Source organism: Papio anubis, chromosome 2, assembly GCF_008728515.1.
Source record: "Papio anubis isolate 15944 chromosome 2, Panubis1.0, whole genome shotgun sequence".
NCBI classification, from domain to species: domain Eukaryota; kingdom Metazoa; phylum Chordata; class Mammalia; order Primates; family Cercopithecidae; genus Papio; species Papio anubis.
Genome location: NC_044977.1, coordinates 63,505,043 through 63,526,669, shown reverse-complemented (window position 1 = coordinate 63,526,669; position 21,627 = coordinate 63,505,043). Strand labels below are relative to the sequence as shown.

Below are 21,627 nucleotides of genomic sequence, written 5' to 3'. Positions count from 1 at the left end.
GGCCACTGGATGATCCCCCACCAAGGACTCCCAATTGCAATTCCTTGGTGCAGACCCAACTGGCTGCTGAAGGGTATCAGTTCCTGGATTTTGGTGGTCCATTTCCAGACTCTTCCAGTGAATATTCTCTCTCCTGTAGGTGGTCTTTGTGGACAGAGTCCCCTTTAAGGCTGCCCATGGATGACCCACTTGCATGGGTTTCACATTTGTCCTCAGCAGACACATACCCTGCTCCATGTTTAGTGGAAGTGCAACGCATAACCGATTAGCATCCCTCTTCACTCTGCCACCATAGGCTGTCTGGATCTCTTCCCCACTTTAAGTTTCTCAGACATTTGTCAGTTAAATGAACCTGCATCCCTTATGTTCCAGAAAATGCAAACCTGGTATTTCTTGCTGTTGCCTACTTCACATGGCTAGGCTATGAGAGAGAACTGGGAACCAGATATGTTGTTCTTTATGGCTATAAATGACAGTGTCAGAAACTAGATGCAACTGCCCTGAAAGTCACCCTTTCCCCTGGATATCTTGTTGCATGTTGACATTACAGGCCTAGAACAGTGCTTGGAATGTGGTCCACCCTCCATGAACACTTGTTGAATGGAAGGCAGTGTTTTCAGAGAGCTGGGACTCTCAGAGGCCAAAGAGAGGGGAAAACCCTATTTTTTCAAGCATTTACAGGATTTCAGATGCCACACAGAGAGTTTCATATCATTCAGTCCTTACAATAATGCTATAAGGTGGTTACACCACTTTCAGGTAAGAAAACTGAGACTTAGAAATGTGACATCATTGGGCAGAGAAGCATTTGAACACAGGGCTTTCCCTTTATGTTCTTTTACTGTATCCTGTATTACGATCCCAGTTGTCTCCATGCAATGTGATGGCTCAGGGTGGGCCTGAGTCCTTGAGTATCTACCTTAGGTAGTACGTTAGCCATATTATACCTGCTACTCCAAATGTATTTCCCATAAAACACCGACTTTCAAGTGAGTCTACAAGAGAATTGTTTGTGAGTAGTTTATTTAGGTTTCCATATTCATCAAAGGCCGAATAAGCATTATCATCATAGTGTACAGGAAGTTTTGTCTGACTTAATAACTTATTTTGTTCTCCTCCTTGGTCAGAAATTCCGAAAGGTCGGTGTTGCAATTGCTTGTACACAGTCTATAATGACGACCCAAATGCTATGCATATCATTCTTAAATAGAGATGAGCATGAATTACCAAAAAAATTCTGTCTTTCCACGATTTATAATGTCCTTTCTCTTTAAGGCAAAGTTACACAAACCATGACCTATGAGACAAATTTGTCCAGTTTCCTGTTTTTATAAATAAATCCACCCATAGCTACATCCATTCTTTTTCATGTTGTGTATTGCTGCTTTCTTTCTGTTGCATGAGACTGTATATCCCACAATGCTTAAAATATTTACTATCTGGTAGCAACAATGGATCCTAGGGTCTACAAGAGTGATGAAGGGAAGGGCAAGGGTTGAAAACCTTGCTGTATTGATGGAAACTGTGCTCACTACCTGGGTGATGGGATCCATTGTACCCCAAACCTCAGCATCACAGAATATATCCATGTAACAAACTTGCACATGTACCCCTGAATCTAAAATAAAAGTTGATTTTTTTTTAAGCTTACTCTCTGGCCCTCTACAGAAAAAGCATACTAACCCCTATTTTAAAAAATTAAACTAAATTAAATCCACTTCCTCTGTGTGTGTGGTTTTCTTTTATTTTTTGGAGGGGGTTGGATATCTGATGTGCAGATACTTGCTTAAAGTAAATTAGTGAATTCAACATCCCATTTATCACTCATATTTGACATTATGTACAGGCAGATACTGAGCCAACTTCTTCTAATGCCCAACTTCTTTGGGGAATAAGTTATATATATTTAGGAGAAGATTCAGACATTAGTATGAATCATACATTAGTGTGAATCTGAGCCACCAGAATGCAGGTAGTAATTCCTTCAATTTAATGAACTCTATTAAGTAGCCTCTCTGTTCCTATCAGTGGAATACAAAAATGGATGAGAAAATGTCTGAATGCTTAGAAGCATACAGGACAGAATGGTCTTAACCCAGCCTGGACGGAAATCAGGAAAGACACCATCAGAACTGAGTATATCTGAACTATGTTTTGAAAAGTAACTTTGAAGTGGAGAGGCCACCCCAGGCCAATGTCACTCCTGTTGTAGTTGAAATAGTACCTGTTGGACTTTGAAAAGCACTGTGGGACACAAAACTGTTCTAAATTCAGTCACAATCTACCATTATGTTTTATAAGTGACAGCTTTAATGATTATCCTTCATTTAGGCACCCTGTGGTATAATCTGCCTGAACTGAACTAAATATCTTCCCCGTGTTTTCCCCAGAGCCACACAGTAAATGTAGATTTTGTCTTTATTTGTTTTGGTTTGGTTTGTTTCCAATAACCTAGACATAATATCAAATTTTTAGAATATAGCAATGGCTAATTCCTTTTTAAGGGCATGTTTATTCATTATTTTATCATAATGTTGTATATTCCCAAATACTTCCAGGTTTGAGGTGCTTGTGGTGAATGTCTCATAAATACGACTACAAAATTAGGTACACAGGATAAAGCACTATAGAGTAAGAGATACATACCTACACTGAGGGTTGGCATACCTTTTATTTAAAGGGCCAGACAGTAAAATTATTCAGTCTTGTGGGCCACATGATCTCTTTTCTAATCTCTCACTCTGCTTTTGTAGCTCAAAAGAGCCACATACCACTTACAAACATATAGGTGTAGGCGTGTCTCAAAAACCTTTATTTTCAAAACCAGCTGCATGCCAGATTTGGCTAGAAGTACATAGTTTTGTTGCTTCGTAGTCTGTACTGAAGATTTGGTTCTTATAGACACTGTGGTTGAGAATTTACGTTATTAGTTTATCAATTTTCATAGATTTTACTCCCTGGAGAATTTCACAATTTCTTTATTTTACTGAGCACTTTCTCCACTTAAAGAAAACTCTTTTTCTGGTCTTGTTAAATAACTATATATATTTCTTAATCATTTGACTCTCTGTTCATGTAAGAATAAAAGGAAGTATCTAAATAAGTCTCTTTTTTCCCCTCTAATATGCATATGTGGGACTCAGATCTTTCTTGAGAGAGCACCATGAGAAATACTAATTGTACTTGACTAACAAAAACAGAACTCCCCTATTTAGGTAGATGAACTGACTAAGCATCTTGATTAAATCTGAGATCAAAGAAACTTCAGAAATGAATCAAATGCTCTAGCAAGTAGCTTCCATTCTTATAAATTTCTTCCATGCCATTCAAAATTAACTGTTTTATTTCTAGTCTCCCTATGAAAAAGAAGAGAAGCATTAATATGAGGAAATACTTTGTTTCCCCAGTTGTCAGGAGCAGCATTTTTCTTCCTCTTTTCACTTTCTGTATTTGTTAGACTGTTCCACATGGCAAGAAATAGAGACCAGCTGAGGTCATCTCGGTTAATGGGGATTCATTTAAAAGCTACATGGAAAGAAATGAGGAGCAGGTAGGAAGGTCAAATGAAGAACCGGAACATCGTTCATCACTGCTCTGGGCACTCGAGCACAGGAGCTCTAGCCAACCATCAACAACCACTCTGCTGATCCAGCCCTGGCTTGAATAGTCTCTCATGCTTATGCCTCAGTTCCTCCCATTTCCTTTACTTCCAGTTTCCTACCTGGCTGCCAGCTAATTTGGATCTCCTCTCTCTAATTTACAGCATCTATTTTCTCTTAGCTTCTATTGTCTCACTGTTCCTGCTACTGCATGTTCTCTACTTTTGCCTGCTCTGTGTATATCTATTATTGTTCTGCCACCCGCCATGTTTCATATGCAAACTCTATGAGAGGAATTGACCAGGTCTATCAGTCACTATAGAGTACAGAGATTCTGCCCTCATAGATACTCACCAAGACAGTGTCTGTGGTTCTGGTGCTCATGAATGGGGGCTTACATGGGTTCCAAGTGGCAGGATAATGTGATTGATAAAATAAATGGACTCCCATGAATAAAGAGAAGCTCTGAAATGGAGTTGTGGACATGAGGGACTACAAGCGCTATGTTCTGTCAGGTGTTGCCTTTATTAGTCTGTCAGAATATTTACTAAAAAAAAAAAAAAAAAAAAAAAAAGCAAAGCATTTTTCTTGAGAAAAAACAAATAAATTCCATTGATTTTTCAATACAAGTCTCTTGCAATCAGGAGATCTGCTGGTCTAAATTCAAGTACAGATTCATTTTAATTTGCTAAGTGTATGTGATTGTTTATCATTTTTAGTATCTGCAGAGTACGGGGGAATATTACATATTTCTATTTTGCTATTTTAGCAATTTTAGATTTGAAATGTATTTTATAGAATCTGATCTTTGTGAGAGTTAACAGTTCATTTTTTCATGTGAGGAAAAATGCCCACATGTCACTACCAATGAAGATGTATGCCTAAAAAAATGATGGGAGGTCTTGTATACTTTTTTAAAGAAATACTCTATGCCTTAAAGCATATGCTATTTCACAATAATTCCATTACACATGTCTTACAAAAACTTGTTTAAAATGTTGTGAAAGGAAAACATATCTAGTCTTGAAATAAATAGTTAATAAGTTAATTTGTGCTGAGTTTAAAAATTCATATCAAAACTACATTTTAGTGTGTATCATAAAATCTTCTAAACTGTTTTATTATAATTTATGAATGATCAAAGAAAATATATAAATATGTAAAGCTTGTTTTATATTTCTATCTGAAAACTTGAACTATTTATCTGAATATCTTTAACTGGGATCATTTTTCTAATTGGCATTCCAAATAAAAGTGTTTTTAATACATCATTAAACAGAATAAATATCCATATTTGTCTCTATGGAAGAAATGTGAAGTAATCAATAAATATTATAGTAGCTTAATAAAATATTTTTGCAAATACTCAATGATTGATCACATTCTGCCCAAGTCAATTCCAGAAGAACTACAGAATGGGGAGGGATTTGGATATATCGTCATGTTCCGGCCAGTGGGCTCGACAACCTGGACCAAGGAGAAAGTAGCATCTGTGGAATCATCAAGGTTTGTCTACAGAAATGAAAGTATCATCCCACTCTCTCCATTTGAAGTCAAAGTGGGTGTGTATAATAATGAAGGAGAAGGATCCCTGAGTACTGTGACCATTGTCTACTCTGGGGAAGATGGTAAGTTGTCCTCAGCTCTGGTTTTCTTTGAGACTCTATGCATAGTTTGTATTCCCTTGTTCCATTTTCAATGAACCACTCTGCTAAAGATGGCTATGTCTTTCTCTGGATGGTAGAACCTCAACTGGCCCCAAGGGGAACTTCTGTCCAGAGTTTTTCTGCTTCTGAAATGGAGGTTTCATGGAATGCTATTGCCTGGAATAGAAACACTGGAAGAGTGCTGGGCTATGAGGTAATCAATGGATTTCACAATAGCTCCTATTCAACAGTCCTATCCTACTAGCCTGTTGTTAGCATATGATAATGTGTGTCTAAAGCTGAAGCAGGGAATGAAGTTGAGACAGGGTAGGTGAGCCCCCAAATTGGGGCCTAGCCTGGGATGTTTCTTGTCCTTGCTCAAGACAGAATTCAAGAGTGAGCCAGTGGTTAAAACAAAACAAAACAAAACAAAACAAAAAAACCAGCTTTATTGAGGCAGCAGTGTTATAGCTTCAAAATTGCTTCTGCAGAGCAGGGCTACCCCACAGGCAGTGTTCTAAGAGAGTAGCAGCTTGGAAGCAGTTCTACAGTCATATTTATACCCACTTTTAAATTAATTGCAAATTAATGGGTGAGTTACTCAGATTTCTAGAGTGAGTTACTCTAGAAATGAATGGGTGAGTTACTCAAATTTCTAGAAAAAGGGTGATAACTTCCAGGCCGTTGCCATGGAAAGGGGTGGTAACTTCCAGGTGTTGCCATGGCAGTGGTAAACTGACATGGAACTGGTGCCTGTGTCTTATGAAGGGGTGCTTTAGCCTCTTCCCTGTTTCAGCCAGTCTTCAATCTTGTCCACAGTAAAGTCCTGCCTCCTCCCTCAAAGTAAGGGAGATCTTTTTAGGTAATTCAAAGCAAACAAATTAACAAATAGTAGCCATTTTTAAAGGCATACCAATTCAGTACAAGTAAGATAACTAAGCTCTAGAGATCTGCCGTACAGCTGTGCACAGAGTCAACAATAATGCATTGTACACTTAAAATTTTTCAAGAGGACAGATCTCATATTAACTGTTCTTACCACAACAACATTTTTCAAAAGTGATCAGGTGATTATATGATTAATTATTCAAATTGCAGTCATTTTTTTTTCATTGGTAAGAGGTAAAGTCTGTTCCTCAATCATCTTACACCATGGAAGAATTTCATTGAGAAACCTGCTCTGCAAATTGCAGTATAACTTGAAAAGATGTAATCATCTCAGAAAAGGCAGTTAAGTAAAGAAAAAAAATACCTAGATTGTCTTGAGTCTGCTACTTTTAGTCTATGAAGAGTAAGGCAAATTACATTTGTAGGCCGTCATCTCACAAAGTCAAGAGATAAGAACATTTTAAAGGAAGCTTGTTCATCACTCAATCTTTTTCAACTTGCAAATTCAGTGATTCACAAAATGGGTAACATAATTTATTTAGTTTTGGAGTTATAATAAATGTATAATCCTAAACATTCTTAATTTTGTCTTTGTATGTATGTATGTGTGTGTGTGTATATATATATACATATATATACCTATAATCCTCCGATTCCAACAGAAAGTTCTGCTCTCAGGTGTCTTTTCCACTCCATGCCAAGAATGCCTTACCTCTTATCTGAACCCTAGTCACTTCTCAAATTTCATCCCTAGTCTCCTCTTCCTTCTGAGCTCTACTCTTGTCAATTCCTGATGTATTTTGTCAAATTCTTGTAGCATATTTTTTTCTATCTCACTTCTTTGTAATGCACTCTATGACTTATTTTCACATATACTGTGGATTGTAACCTCTTAGCTACATGATAAGGGATTGAAAATAGGCACTTAATTTATTCTCTCTCTTTTTTTTTTCGATGTACCTAAAACATTGCTAATGCAAAGGTAGGGCTCAGTATAAATTGAATTATTAATTAATCTGTGATTCAAATAACTCTGAAAAGAAATGCCAATAGCAAGACATTATAATCAAAGTCTTTGACTGATTATATACAAATGTGTTTTTGTCTGACTTGTTATACGTCATTTGCTAAAGCTGGTAACCTTTAGATAGCTCATAAAATATTTTCTTTTGGTAATCTAAAAAATCAGGTTCTCTAATTTCCATTGTGAATTTGCATTCATGACTTTTTTCCTCATAAATATTAGAGAATAACAATTTTGTTGTATAACCATTTTAATTAGAAAACGTTTTCGTCATCTATACTTCTGTCTTCTTCCCATATCCCTTGTGGTTGTGGTTGATAGTTGTGGGTAAACAATGATTGATAGTTATTGGGGAACAATAAAGTGCTTGTGTTTGGTTTTTAATTATCAGGTCTTATACTGGACAGATGACTCCAAAGAATCCATGATTGGTAAAATTAGAGTCAGTGGAAATGTCACAACCAAAAACATCACGGGGCTGAAAGCTAATACCATCTACTTTGCTTCTGTGAGAGCTTACAACACTGCTGGAACAGGGCCGTCAAGCCCCCCAGTCAATGTTACCACCAAAAAGTCCCGTAAGTATGCATACACTCCAGAAAACAAGGTTCATCTGTGAAGAGAAACCTATTCCTTTGCTTGATGTTCATTGTATTCCCACACCTCATTTCTTTACTACTTGGTTACTTTGGTTAGTTGGTTTGTCCCTTAAATATGGATAGCGGTTGAAACCTTTTGGTAACAATCAAGGTAAATGTTTTGATCTTTCCGGAATTCCAAAAGAGGAATATTCCAAGTATATCAATGAAAGACACAAGAGTGTAATGTCTAAGACTGGCCCTGATGCCCTCCTAAATGCATTCAAAAACTGACCTCCCATCCTTAGAAGGTCAGGTAGTATTTATCTTTCAGTCTCAGTTGCCTACCTATAAAATGAGGAAAAAGTCATATTTATGTTCTCATAGGTTTTGTTCAAGATTGAAAGAGATTATTAATAATAAATGCCCAGTACGCACCTTAGTAAATGCTTAGTAAATGGTTTTTTGTTTTGTTTTGTTTGTCATTTGAGTCTGAGTATATTCAGATGTGATCCTGCAACTGTCAGATACCTAGATCTTTCCTTTTAGGATGCCTTATGACTACAGCTTACTTGGAAGTCCCTGAAATCTAAGAATGAACTTCTCTGCTTTGTATTATATCCCTTGATAATCAGCCAGGTGATTTCACATAATCAGAATCTACTAAATAAAAGATGAATGTTTTTCATCTTTTGGTGATTGTTGCTGCCTTTGTTTTCTGACTGAGTCTGGTAATGCACAAATATTCCATAATATGAGGCACAGCAATACATTGGGGAAGGTCTGATCAGATATGACTTAGTTGTTCCTGCAAGATGATTTTTTGAGGTTGAATAATATTTACATATCTCTTATATATTATTAATGGACACAAATTATTCACAGAATCAGGTTTTTTAAAACACATTTTTTTTGCTCTCTGAATCCTGATGAATGAAAGATAACAAATATAGTTGCTGAATTTTGAGAAAGACTAAGACATATTCACTGCCACTTACAAAAATCTAGTTTACCTATACATGCCGTATTCTAATTACACCACCATATTTGGAAAGAAGAGGTGGTTGAGAAGAGTTTGAAAATAAAGCTATATTAAAGTTATTCCCTTTATGTGTATATTTGTCATGTACAAAAGAAGTTAGGAATCATCTCAGAGACTAGGCCCTTGATCAAATAGATTATCCAGTTATTTCCACATAACCAGATCAACGGTCAGAGATTCATGTTCCAATTCTGGGTACATCATTGACTCATGACTTGAAATAGGACAAGGCATTCCATTTTTCTGCTTTCATGTTCTTACCTATTAAATAGAAATTATCTCTGTCCTCACTGCCTTCCCAAATTATCCATGAGGCACAAACAAGGTACTGATTCTGGAAGTATCTTACAAAATACGAAGTGCTGTGGAACTGCAAAAGCCTGTGGAGCAAAAATTTTTAGCCAACTTTCCTCCAATCCACCCAGTTTTAGACAGGCTGGGCTGTGAGTTATTTTCAAGAATGGATTAGTTAACAGTGAAGTTCTATTCCTTTTCCTGTTTTACTCAGTGTTGACTAAATCGATGAAGTCATTGCCAGATAACTTGGATGTGTGATTTGCTTCTTTGGTCTTTCTGGAGTGGTTTAGCTTCTTTCAGCTAATCTGCAAATCTGGATGAAAATCTCCGATCAATCAGCAGTTTTAAGATTTCCGAGACATTTAGTTCTAGTTAACTGAGAGATGCCAAACTCACAGAAACTCTTGTGTGTAATTCAGTTTCTATCTCAAGCAAATCAAGAGTGATTAGAAATGTGTATGAAACATTTAAAAAAAAAAACCGATTGTATCAGGGTAGACTGACAGACATTTTAGTGCAGTTATTGAGCCAAGACTCAGGTCAACTTTTATTATACATAATCCCATCAATCAACTTAAGGTGGATTGAAACTTGAACATTGAACTAATCATTTACCTCAGGAAGAGAGAGATACATCCATATGACATATATAATACATATATATGTGTTTTAAAATTCTTCTTGAGATTTTCTGTAATGTATATATACATATAGTCACATCTCACTACTAATTTTATATAAATACATAAAAGTGAGTAGCCCCACACTCCCTTGACCTCAAGGGCAGTCTTTGAAGCACCTTCTTCCCTGCTATTCTGAAGCACTGGGTGGATATGATTGCCCAGAGAGGGCACCGCCTTTCCCCAAGGTCACACAGCAATGAAGGGGGACAGATGGAGGAGAAGGCCCCTAGATGTGCAGGCAGCCCCACAGGGTCTCATTGGAGTCCTGAGGGGTCCAGGCCCAGCTACACAGGAGAACTGTTCCTCGCTGCTGGGCCAGTAGGTGCCCTCCGTCTGCCGTATCTCCCGAAGCTTCCGCACCAATAGTGCCAGCCCCACAGCCAGGAACGAGACGGCCAGGAATCAGAAGAACACGATGATAGCAGTGACGGCCCCCCTGAGACAGGGCTCCGTTGGAGCCGGAGCTGGTGGGTGTAGGCAAAACAATGCTACTCTCATTTGCAGAAGGGGTCGGTATTTGTGCCCAGGGGACCGGCCCAGCGCCAGGAGCAGCCCCAGGCCCAGCTGGGTGACGGGTTGACAGCGCCGAGGAAGGGGCTTCTGGCGCGCGCCTCTCCTACCGCCTACAGGGTGGGTCGTGGGCACCTGCGAAGGGGCACCTGGCCCAGGTGTCTTTGAAGTGGCTCTGTATATATTCTACATACATATCAGAAAATCTCAATAATAATTTTTTCTGTCGTCTGAAAATTTGCTGGTTTCATTGTCCATGCAACCTAAATTAAAAGTGTTAGTTTGTGCTAAATTATTCTATGTTTTTAAGCAGAAAAAATCCTTGTTTTTCACACTAAATTTGTTCAATTGGCCCAATTGATCCTACAAATGGGTTGGACTGAAATTCACATCAAATGCTAAAACGATTATTGGTTTGTCTGACTGATAGTTAACACATGATCAATTTGTCAAAGAGTAGGAGATATAAATTTTCGAAAACAGTTTAATTAACAATGAGTAATTTCACCCAAGATACAACGTTAGAATACCTCTGCTAAGGAAAAAGTGAAATAATAATCAGAAATTTTAAATGAAGATTAGTGTTTCTTCAAGTATTCAGCTTGCTTAACTAAATCAAACAAGAAAAACCTCTGTAATTCCTGATTTCTTCTATGGATATTCAGTTTTAATATCTCTTAAATTTGACTCTTACCAGCCTATATGCTTCAGTGACCCTATCAAAATAGCCAACAAGCACCTGAGAATAAGAAGAATATACAAGTCTCCATCCCTTTATATTTGAATACCTATCCAACCTCTCATTTTATTACTTTGAGGTTCTATATCACAGACATTGTGAAAGCAGAACAGTAACTTTTCTATTATTCTATTAATGACCTCAAACTCAGTGTTTTAAAACAATACAAGTTGGTTATCATACATTTTTGGAGATGAGGAGTTAGAAAGAGGTTTGACTGGGTAGAAATCCAGATGTGCTCAAGGGCTACACTAGCTTTGGAAACTCCAAAGGATAATTTGTTTCCTGTTTTCTGGATTTTGGAGACCACCCACATCCCTGGGCTTGTGACCCTCCTTGGGCTTGTGACCCCTTCTTCCATGTTCAATGCCAGCAACAGGAGGGTACCTTCACATCTCTGCTACTGACCCTCTGCTTCTGTCATCACAACTCCTCCAACTCTCACTCTCTTGCTTCCCTCTTTCCCTTGTAAGGACCCTCATGATGACATTGGAGCCACCTGAATCATCCAAGATTATTTCTTCACCTCCAGACTCTTACCTTAATCACATTTGCAAACTCCTTTTCCATATAAAGTAATGTGTCCACGGGTACTGGAGATTAGGATGTGATCATGTTTTGGGGGTTCCTTATTTTGCTTACCACAGTTTAAAAATATTGAGCACATCTATGTCCCCAGCCCTGTATTAAATTTATCATACTATATCTCACTTAGTAATTACAATAAGTCAAGGAGTTTGGTATTTTAATTTCTAGATAGGAGGACACAAATGCTTAGAAAGGTTTTGTCATGGCCACTGTTAGACTGATGAGCATGAAATCTCTTCATCCCACTACCACTGTGCCCCTTTATCATCTTCCTCCCTAACCATCTGAAAAGTTTCTCTCTCTGACTCTCAAATCTTCTGTCTAAACCTCAAACTGCTTTGAAATTTTTCCTCCTAAAATGCCATCATACTTCTCTTCTCTTCATCAAATGTCATTGTCTCCTCTATTCCAGAGAATGAAGACTAAGAAAAAGGCAAGCAAGATCTTTCACAATGTGTCTCAAAACTCCTTTCTATATCATTCCTCTTCTAGCCCTGACATCCCAAACTTACTGATCTTCTAGAGTTTAACATTCACTTACCTGGCTTCATGAAATCTCTCAGCTTGTAGTGCTCCTGCCAGGCCTATATATGGTCAAATAGTCTTTTTTTCCACTCTATAACTTCCCCCAAAGTTTCCCCTTTAATGTATTTGTGTTTTGCTAAGAATTCCAATAACTCTGGCCATTGTGAAGCAGTGTTGGAAAAAGTTAGAATGGGACTTCAGAGAGAATTGTGGATATGGATCCCTGCTCAGCTATGTACTATCTGTGTGCCAGATCTAATTATTTGATAACTCTGAATGCATTTTCTCATCTGAAAAACAGAGATGAAGATACTTACCTCTAGCGATTTCTCTGAGAACTAAAGGATATAATGTACACCAAGGTGACCCAGAGGCTGTCATACATGAAGGCTCAGTGCATGGTAACATGTGTTATTATACTCCTCCGTTAGATGCAATTTCACTTTCTTTGCATTTTTTAAAGTAAGAAAACACAACTACTTTCTTTCTCTTTATAAATTTGTTGCAGAAATTTTCTTTTTTTAAGGGTCACAGAAGGACATCCAAAGCATGTATGAGAAACAGCTTTAATGAAACATTGATGATAACCATGATTCCAGGTGCTACTCCTGTATGTAACTTTGATTTTCCATGTCCTTGAGATGACATCAAGATTACCTCTCAATAGTGGTAACTGAAAACATTCTGCATTCATCACACATTCAAACTGTCCCTGTCTAGATTTGTAATCTGATCTGATCTTCCATTGGAAAGTCTGAAATAGCAGAGCTCACATTTACCAAAATCTCTGCCTGTTCTAATTGGCTAAACTAAAGAGAAGACAGACATGTTTTCTTTGTTTTTTTTTGCATGATCATTCAGTCATCTACTCAAGAGATAGTGCCTCCCATGAGCCGTGCCCAGAGTTAGGTGCTGAGGTCCTAAGAGTCATCAAACCAAGCAAGATCTTTGCCAACCGGCAATTTCTCTTTTAGAAGAGGGGCAACCTAAAACAAGAAAAAAAAGACAAATGAATAAAATAATCATAAATTATGAAAAGTACAGTGAAGAAAATAAAAGAGAAACTAAGATGTACATAAGAAGGAGCATCTATATGGGATAGGCTATGTATTTTGATACAAAATTAAAGATAAAGAGAACAAAAGAACTTCCAAACAGAAGGAATACCATATGCCAAACTTCTTAAGTATTATTGTTACTGTTGATGATGATGATGCTAGTGTCATTGTTCTTTTAAACAAATATCAGTGATGCATCTGTAAGTACCAAAGCCTAGTGGAAATAATGGATTTCCAAAAGAAACTGAGAGGTACTGCAAATATACTGTGATCCACACAGACATTACCTAAATGGAATTTAGATTTACAAGGAAAGAAAGAAAAATATTTACATCAATTCCAAGAAGAAAAGAAAAGTGCAACAAACAAAACACTACTTATATAGAAAGAAGTAGTCAGACGCAGTAACTAAAAGTGTTTGCAAATTTTGGCTCAATTTGTTCCTTGACGTTGACTGACTAGCACTTTGTACTAGATTCTTTCTTGCTGCAAATATGCAATCAATCCATATTTACACATAAAGGAAGCATTAAGCTTTTATTTTATCTTGCACTTATGTTGTTTCTTTTTTGCCCAGATGTCAACCCCATACTGTTACTTAGAAGTGTAACATAAGAAGTTGTTTTTGAATTGAGTTCACAGTGTGAACTACAGTTGAATATAAATGCCATCTCAAGAAAAATTGATTACAAGGAAACCATTAGAGGTGTGACGGGCTAGTTTAATGTTGCTCTGTCATTTGATTAATAGAAAATCATTTAGTCTTTGGATATTGCCTGGAAAGATTTTAAAAATTAGAAAAGTGTTTATTTGCTGAGTTTACCATTGACAGACTTGGTACAAACATCATGACATGTGTTTTGTGCTATCCATGTGACAGTGTTTTGGTTTGTCAAGGTGATAGAAATTTTAATTTTATCATAGATATTTGCAACCCAGTTTAATCAGCTACATCAAACCAGAACTGTAAACAGTGCTTATATTAAGGTAATGGCCTTCTAAAGCAGCTTTCAGAAGTTTTATTTTTCAAAATCAGACATAAAGGATTGACATTGGAGAAACATCCACTGATAAAAATAAGAAAGGATGTAGACTAAGAGATATTCTAAGATAATTATCTGAGACTCTCCTATTTTATTTCCCTTTCTAAAAACATATAAAGAATCCAAGTAAGAGCAATATTATTAAGGGGAAAACTTGAATATACACTAATTTGTATCTAAGAAGTGAATCATTTGCAAACTTCAGAATTGTATTATTAGCAGCAAACCACTTCGAACACAATTGAAAAATTGATTATGTCATAACACCACAGTGGAGAACTGCTACTCTCAGAAAAGAGAATTAACACTTTCAGAGTTTTTTAATATATACCACTAACCAAATGAGGAATGTTTCACATTTTATTTCATATCTCATCAACTAGGACTTACTCGTTTCATTTTATAATGGGAAAATCCAGCTCTTGGAAGAGATTGGATACAAATTCAAGTCCCTCTGACATCAAAGCGCAACTCTTTTCATCTCCCAGAGAGCAAGAGAAGTAAAACATTCTAAATAATCCATATAATTGGCTATTCATACCAAGGTACTCACTCAGAATGCAACTCTTCTCATTTTATGGCCACAAAAAGTTGTGCTTCTGCTTTGGTAGATGAGGACACAAATGCAAACATGTCAATGACAAAGTCATTGCCAACATCACAAACCGCTCCTTTACGTAGCTGGAAGAAATCAGTTCTGTCTCCTAGCCTGTTGATTTTTCCAATGCATTTATAGTGTTGAAAACAATACTTTTCCTAAAACAAACAAAACATACAGAAATACATAAAACATTCAGAATCCACATTGCCAATGACACTGAAGTGGTGAATTTGTATTTTCTCTTTATTGATTGTATAATGGTAATGTTAGTGCTGAATTTTAAAGAACAGAGATAAAAAGAAAAGTATCGAGAGTATACTAGGGATTAAAATTGCAATATCCTGTGAGAATTTTGATATTGTATCTTTTATAGCTGAGAAAAAGATTTTAAAAGGCACTGGAGGATAAGTTGAGGAAAGATAGTTACAAAATAATTATTGCTGTCTTTCAGACCTTTAGAAATAAATATGTTGATAAACATTATAATTGACAAATACATTGTACATTGACAAGCAATGTACTGAATGCTTACTAAGCTAAAAGCTTTCAGGCCTTTAATTATGGGTTTATATTGTCAAGAAATGTACCAGGACATGGTCAATCCAATTGGCCTGTCCATCTTATAAATAGGTATGGATTGCTATGAGTCTGACCATGGCAATTGGCCTTGATCATAGGACAACATAATGAATGGATTGGCTGTATCGTGTCACCTACGGATCTGCCCAGAGCCCAGTGCATAATCAATACAGCCTGAGAAGATCACCACAGGACCCTGAGCAGTTTTCCTTAGCCATCTTATTGTACAGTCATTTATTCATCACATATGAATTGGATGTCTTCTATGTGCCAGGCACTGTGCTAGGGGTTAGTAATACAGAGTTGAACAAGGCACTTGCCCTCAAGAAATTTAAAGAAATACATAACCAAGAATAAATATAATCCAATGTGATAAACCTATAATAAAATATGAACTGAGCTGAGGCATAAGCATACAGGGAAACATTTCTCTATCATATCCCAACTGTACTGTAAGTGGCTGAGTGAACAATAGTGATATCCCAGTGGAATTGGGGTGGAAAGAGAATGTATGGTAATATATTTGAGACACCTGGATTCAGCAATATGTGAATCTTCCAGTGACACATAGGAGTTTAAACAGCAGTTGAGTCAAAACTCCGAAAGCAATAGTTTCCATTTCTATCAGTGTTATAATGAATTAAATATTATGCTCATTCAGTCTCACAAATTCAAAAAAGATGTCAAAAACATCTTGTTGGGCAGTTTTATCTTTGTTTCCGCTTTCCAGATGAATTATTTTAAATCTCTCATTTCTTAAATCTAGTCACGTGGACTCAGATAAGCAGCAAGTTGTTCTGGAGAAACACTAGACTGGAAAGCAATAGGCCAAGATTCATTAGCTGCATGCTTTTGGATAAGTGACTTCCCAACCTGGATTCTAGTTTTCTTGTATGTAAAATTCTCTAGTTGGACTACATCCATTAGTTTAGAAGCCGGATTCTAAACCTTTCATCTCTTATCTCCCACCATCTCTCACCCAGACAACATTAATTTCAGTAAACTAAAAGCCTCAGTTTGGATTTAAAGCTGATACCCTTTGGGATGATCAATCAGTTTGTGATGACTTTTCCCTTTTCTGGGTTCCCAAAAGCTCCATTTACTTTAAATGGCATGCATCTTTCACATTGTCCGGACATAGTTGATTAAGCTAAGATAGACATATGACCAAATGAAGTTAATCATCAGCTTTCTCAGGGGAATTCTAACTTGGACTATCTCTGAACAGAGGAGGTTTTAAATTTCAGGTGTGGTGAACAGTCATGATTTCTGCCATGTACAGTGAGAATGACAAAGAGGTGCTCTCTGGCAAGATGAGCATGCAGCAGACCCTGCTTCCTTAAGCAGAGTGAAGACCGTGGCTTTGTGACAATGTTTTCTCTCCTCGGACTCTGCTGCAATCTGCCATGAGTTATAAGAAATATCCTTGAAAATTTACTGCAAATATTTTGCTTAAAATATCTTGAGTTAGTTGTGTTACAATTAGAAACCTAACTAATACAATGTTAAAAAGTAAAGAATTTTAGAAATGAACATCTCTGTGTTGACATACATAAAATGCTTGCAACTTGAATTTGCTAAACATGTTCATTGATTGATGGCCAAATGGAATCGTAGATAAAGAGACCCTCTGTCTGTTTATATATGATAAAGTAAACAAACTCAACAGCAATGATTAATAAATTAACACTGGACATGCAGCAAGCCATTATTAATTCATAAGTCTGTCACAAAGGCATTCCCAAATGACCAGATTTGAATAAATTTGCTTACTGTGATTAGAATTAATATATATCAAATGACACTGAAAACATTTTAGCCTCTTCTATGCAAATCATCGAAGACTTATTTTTTCTTTTCATGTTGATACATCATACAGTGACCATGAACTAATTAACATTCATCTGAATCTTTGATTATCTCTTTAAAGCTCCAAGCCAACCACCAGCAAACATTGCCTGGAAGCTGACAAACTCTAAATTATGCTTGAACTGGGAGCATGTAAAAACCATGGAAAATGAGTCTGAAGTTTTGGGGTACAAGGTAAGTATTTAGTTTTTCCTTTAATCATATCAATTAAGTTACTAAGGAATGAAACGTGTGATGCCCAAATAGAAAACAAATTGGCTGCATATGGAAACATTGGAATCTTTTTCAAAATTATTTTGAAAATACCATTGCTGCTTTCTAATTTTCTGTTGAAAAGGTTTTATATTCTGAGGTCCAGTAATGTATTAGGGAACATCAAAAAATCAAATTCCATAGGATGTAACATTTTTTTCTTCAAGTAACACCCCTTGCCATAATAACATGATGGCTTATGGGGGTAGTAGATGTGATTAGAATGAGATCAAAAAATGTATCTAAATAGAGTTTTTAGAACTTAGGCTGCAGTATGATGTGATCTTTTAACAATATAAAAGGCATGTAACAAGAGTACAATCAAGTACCCAGAACAAATCATTACCATCAGTGACAATGGACATCATCTCTTGGCAGATATATATTCAACATTTGAAATGGGTCCAAACTGAACAGTGACTTTCCACAGCAAGCTCCAATGATAATAGCCTCAAGCTATTTAACTAATAGAGATAAATCTACTCTCCTTCTAGAGGCATTGGCCAAAAAAATCCTCTTTTTCTTAACAGGAGCAATGGAATATAAGGGAAAGACATCACCTGGATATTTCCATCTGAGGAGTACAACATTTACGATGATGTATCTTTTGTCTTACAGTGTTCCAGAACAGTTGTGTGAACCTTAGAAAAGCAACATGTCCATGTTAACTTGATACTTCATTTTATTCAGATTCTGTACCGGCAAAACAGACAGAGTAAAACTCATATTTTGGAAACAAACAATACATCAGCTGAGCTTCTGGTTCCATTTGAAGAAGACTACTTAATTGAGATAAGAACAGTCAGTGATGGTGGAGATGGAAGCAGCAGTGAGGAAATTAGGATTCCAAAAATGTCAAGTAAGTTGAGTCACCATTGCTATAGTAGATTCTGAACCTAGACAGTTGCAGCATGAAATTCAGCTCCATGAAATCTTCCAGTTATGGTTCAAATGTTGGGTGATAAGATAAATTTTTAATTGTGAGCAAAAGGTGATGAGCCAGTTTTTTTAAGTTATTCTCCAAAATTGTAACATGCTTATACATTATAAATGGTTTTATATTTCCTCATTTGAAAACCAAAATAGAGAACAGGAAAAAAAAACTTTGTGTCATTAGAGCATAATTCTATCACTCATTCTATTGTCACAAAAATCAAAAAGATTTTTCATAGATTCTTCTAGATCTTTTTCAGCAGGGATGTCATATATGAAGCGCATGTAAATATACACCATTTCCCATGTTCATGGCAGACATCACTAATCAAGTGTGGCGTTCTTAAGGAGCTGAGTCACAACTTTCAAGTCCTCCTCAAAACAATTTTCTAAGCCAACCAACACCAGTCAGTCTGACTTAGCATGCAATAAGAATGTATCATTTTTGCATTAGAAGAATCACTTACTCGTCTGCCTGAAGCTGTGATTGAGTGAAAGTCATTAGCATCCGATGTTGGCCAATCCTTTAGGCAGACTTTGCCAATTTAGGGATTTTTCTTTTGCATTTTTATACTTAAATCAGACATCCTTGGACAAAGACATGGTAAGGCACTTTCTAAAATTAAATATAATGTGAATGAGACAAGTATAATAAAATACGTTACTAAAAGATAAATGATAGTATGAATTTTGGGTTCTGAAAAATTAATCTAGCAGGCAATACTTTATCTCAAAATATTTTTGTCTTATTTTTATATTTTGCAGGTTTGAGTTCCAGAGGAATTCAAGTCTTAAAACCTAGCATCCATTTTCTGTCCATTGTCATTGTGATTTTTTACTGTTTTGCTATTCAGCCACTTATCCGATGAATAAAACCATAAATCTTTGAGAGTTTTTTGAAAGCAAATCATTCTGTAAATATGCTCTCCAGCCTCTGACACAAGACGCGTTCTTAATACAGACTTGTTTGCAAAGAAAAAAAAATGTATATTATTAAAATCTTGTAAATATCTATGGTACATTAATAAAACAATTTTAAACACTTTTGAATTTTAAAGTTCGCACATGATTACATGCATTCCTAGGTGCAACATTAATCTGGGGGGTTGTGACTGCTGTGTCTTTTAAGTGACTTATATGGAGAGTATAAATAACTCCCCGCAATGATGGTGATAATGAATACAAATTTGCCTCATAGTTACCATAGCTCACATGCACATTTTCATGTACTCCAGACAATCACTTCAGTATTTGAAATTTTCACCCTACTTCAAAATAAAATACAATTATTTGTTTATAGTTGGGATTCTTTAAAAATATAAACTATTCCAAAGCACGGTGTGCTTTTATCTCTGAATCAAGTTGGAATAAGAAATCTTTTTACTCAATAATATTTCAATATACATGCTGTTCTTCTCAGCTCACTTTTCAGACGGTTCAGTCATAATAAAGGCAGAAAAGGTATTTTATGGCAAAGAAAAATAAATGATGGAAAGTGAGCACCCACCTAAAATAATCTTCTAACAACTTGGTGTATATTAAGCAGTTGCTCATGGCAAAGTTTAACATTTGAACTGTTGCATGAACAAATCTCAGGTAATTATTACAAGTTGATTGCAATGTATGTGGCCTTATTTTTAGAATAAAACAATGTGGGAACAGAATTATTTGATCAAGTTTTCTACACTTTGGTCAAAATATTATTTTTTGCCAATTTTCTTGGCAGCTATGAAAATAATTCTACATGAACTAGGGTTTAGAAAGATTTTGCCGGTTGACTTTTCTCTAGGGTGAGCCTGTTTCAGTCAGTGGCCTCACTTCTTAGGATTGTATAGTCTGGAGAAAGTAGTCTGGGAGAAGGTAAGGTTAGTGACCTGGCCCGTAGAATGCTATGTAACCATCCCTTTCCTCTGCAAACAGCCTTGAGAGGTCAGTTCCTGCTGTCAGCCTTCTCTGGCTCCCAGCCAATCAGGTTTGTTGTCCTATAGAGCTGAATGTAAGAAACACTCATGTGAGTTTTATCTTCTTAACATAGTGCAACCTCTTAATTATGTTGAGAATATTTGAGCTATTCTCACAATCCTCAAATCATACAATCCTCAATACGGGATTGTGTCTTTTGCATGTCTACCCCACGTAGTCAGCAGCAGATGGACAATGGCTTTCATAGTTCAGAACTTGCTCTTTGCCTGAACAGTGTGTCAAGCACACAATGCAAATTAATGAGCCTTATTCTCCCCATTGCCATATGATCTGACTGTGCTTTTGTGAAGCAAAACAAATAAGCAACAACAAATACTGTTTGGCACACCCGTGTTAACAGCTGCCTGGCCAAGATACCTCTGAATTGACCAGAGATACCAGTGCTGGCATATGGTCTTAATGGTTTCCTTAATTTGGTAAGAGACGACATTTGTGCCCTCCTCCCCAAAGAAGAGATTGAGGGTTAAATATACTGTGAGATTTTTGTTTCTACTAATTAAGTGAATCAGATATACAGTCATTTGTGTGTGAGTTCAAAAGCTAAGTCCGTTTTTATCAATAATTCTTATATGTTTGCAGATTGCTATTTAATTCATGATTTCTGGAATGTCAAAAGTCTGTGTTTGCAGTCTAACATATCTAACATATTATTTATCTTTTCATCAATTCACTTAATTTTTCAGAATATACTTTGGCATTAATATTAAGCAGCATGGGCTTTGGTGCGATTTGAATCTGCCTTCTTAGTGAAAACTTGGACACATTTCTTTTAACATCTCCATTTCACTAATATCAGAACTACAGAGTGTTATGTACATAAGATATTTGGCATGGTGCAAGGAACATTGTAAGTTGTCAATAAATGCAGCTGTTGTTATCTGCTGCTATGAATTAAATCCCAAATGACATGTTATTACATTTACATAGCCAATGTATTATGAAAATAGTTTCAACCTTTGTTTACACCGAAATCCAAACCAGCTTCAAGAAAAATGAATTGATCACCTACTCTCGATACTACATGGCACTCAAGAATGAAAACAATGGTGATTCTAATAACCCATTTCAGGGAAATATTCTACATGATGTATATACTCTTCTGACATTCAAGAAGGATTTCCAGTGCATCCCTGTATTGACTGATTAGACTGCTGTTATAAACATGATATGTCATTTCCATACTTCCTACA

At 36.4% G+C, this 21,627-nt stretch overlaps 1 protein-coding gene across 7 annotated transcripts in view; it reads left to right on the top strand.

The window, feature by feature from the left end:
- The window catches only part of CNTN6 (contactin 6), a 310,814-nt gene extending 291,300 nt beyond the window's left edge, over positions 1 to 19,514 (top strand). For all 7 annotated transcript variants that reach the window (XM_009200323.4, XM_017955285.3, XM_031662742.1 and 4 more), the window contains 6 exons: positions 4,993 to 5,227; positions 5,344 to 5,459; positions 7,549 to 7,735; positions 17,331 to 17,443; positions 18,212 to 18,380; positions 19,220 to 19,514. In XM_009200323.4, the coding sequence (XP_009198587.3) occupies positions 4,993 to 5,227; positions 5,344 to 5,459; positions 7,549 to 7,735; positions 17,331 to 17,443; positions 18,212 to 18,380; positions 19,220 to 19,323 (924 nt within the window). In that variant the 3' untranslated portion in view covers positions 19,324 to 19,514. The remainder of the gene's footprint in view (positions 1 to 4,992; positions 5,228 to 5,343; positions 5,460 to 7,548; positions 7,736 to 17,330; positions 17,444 to 18,211; positions 18,381 to 19,219) is intronic.
- The last annotated feature ends 2,113 nt before the right edge of the window (positions 19,515 to 21,627 follow it).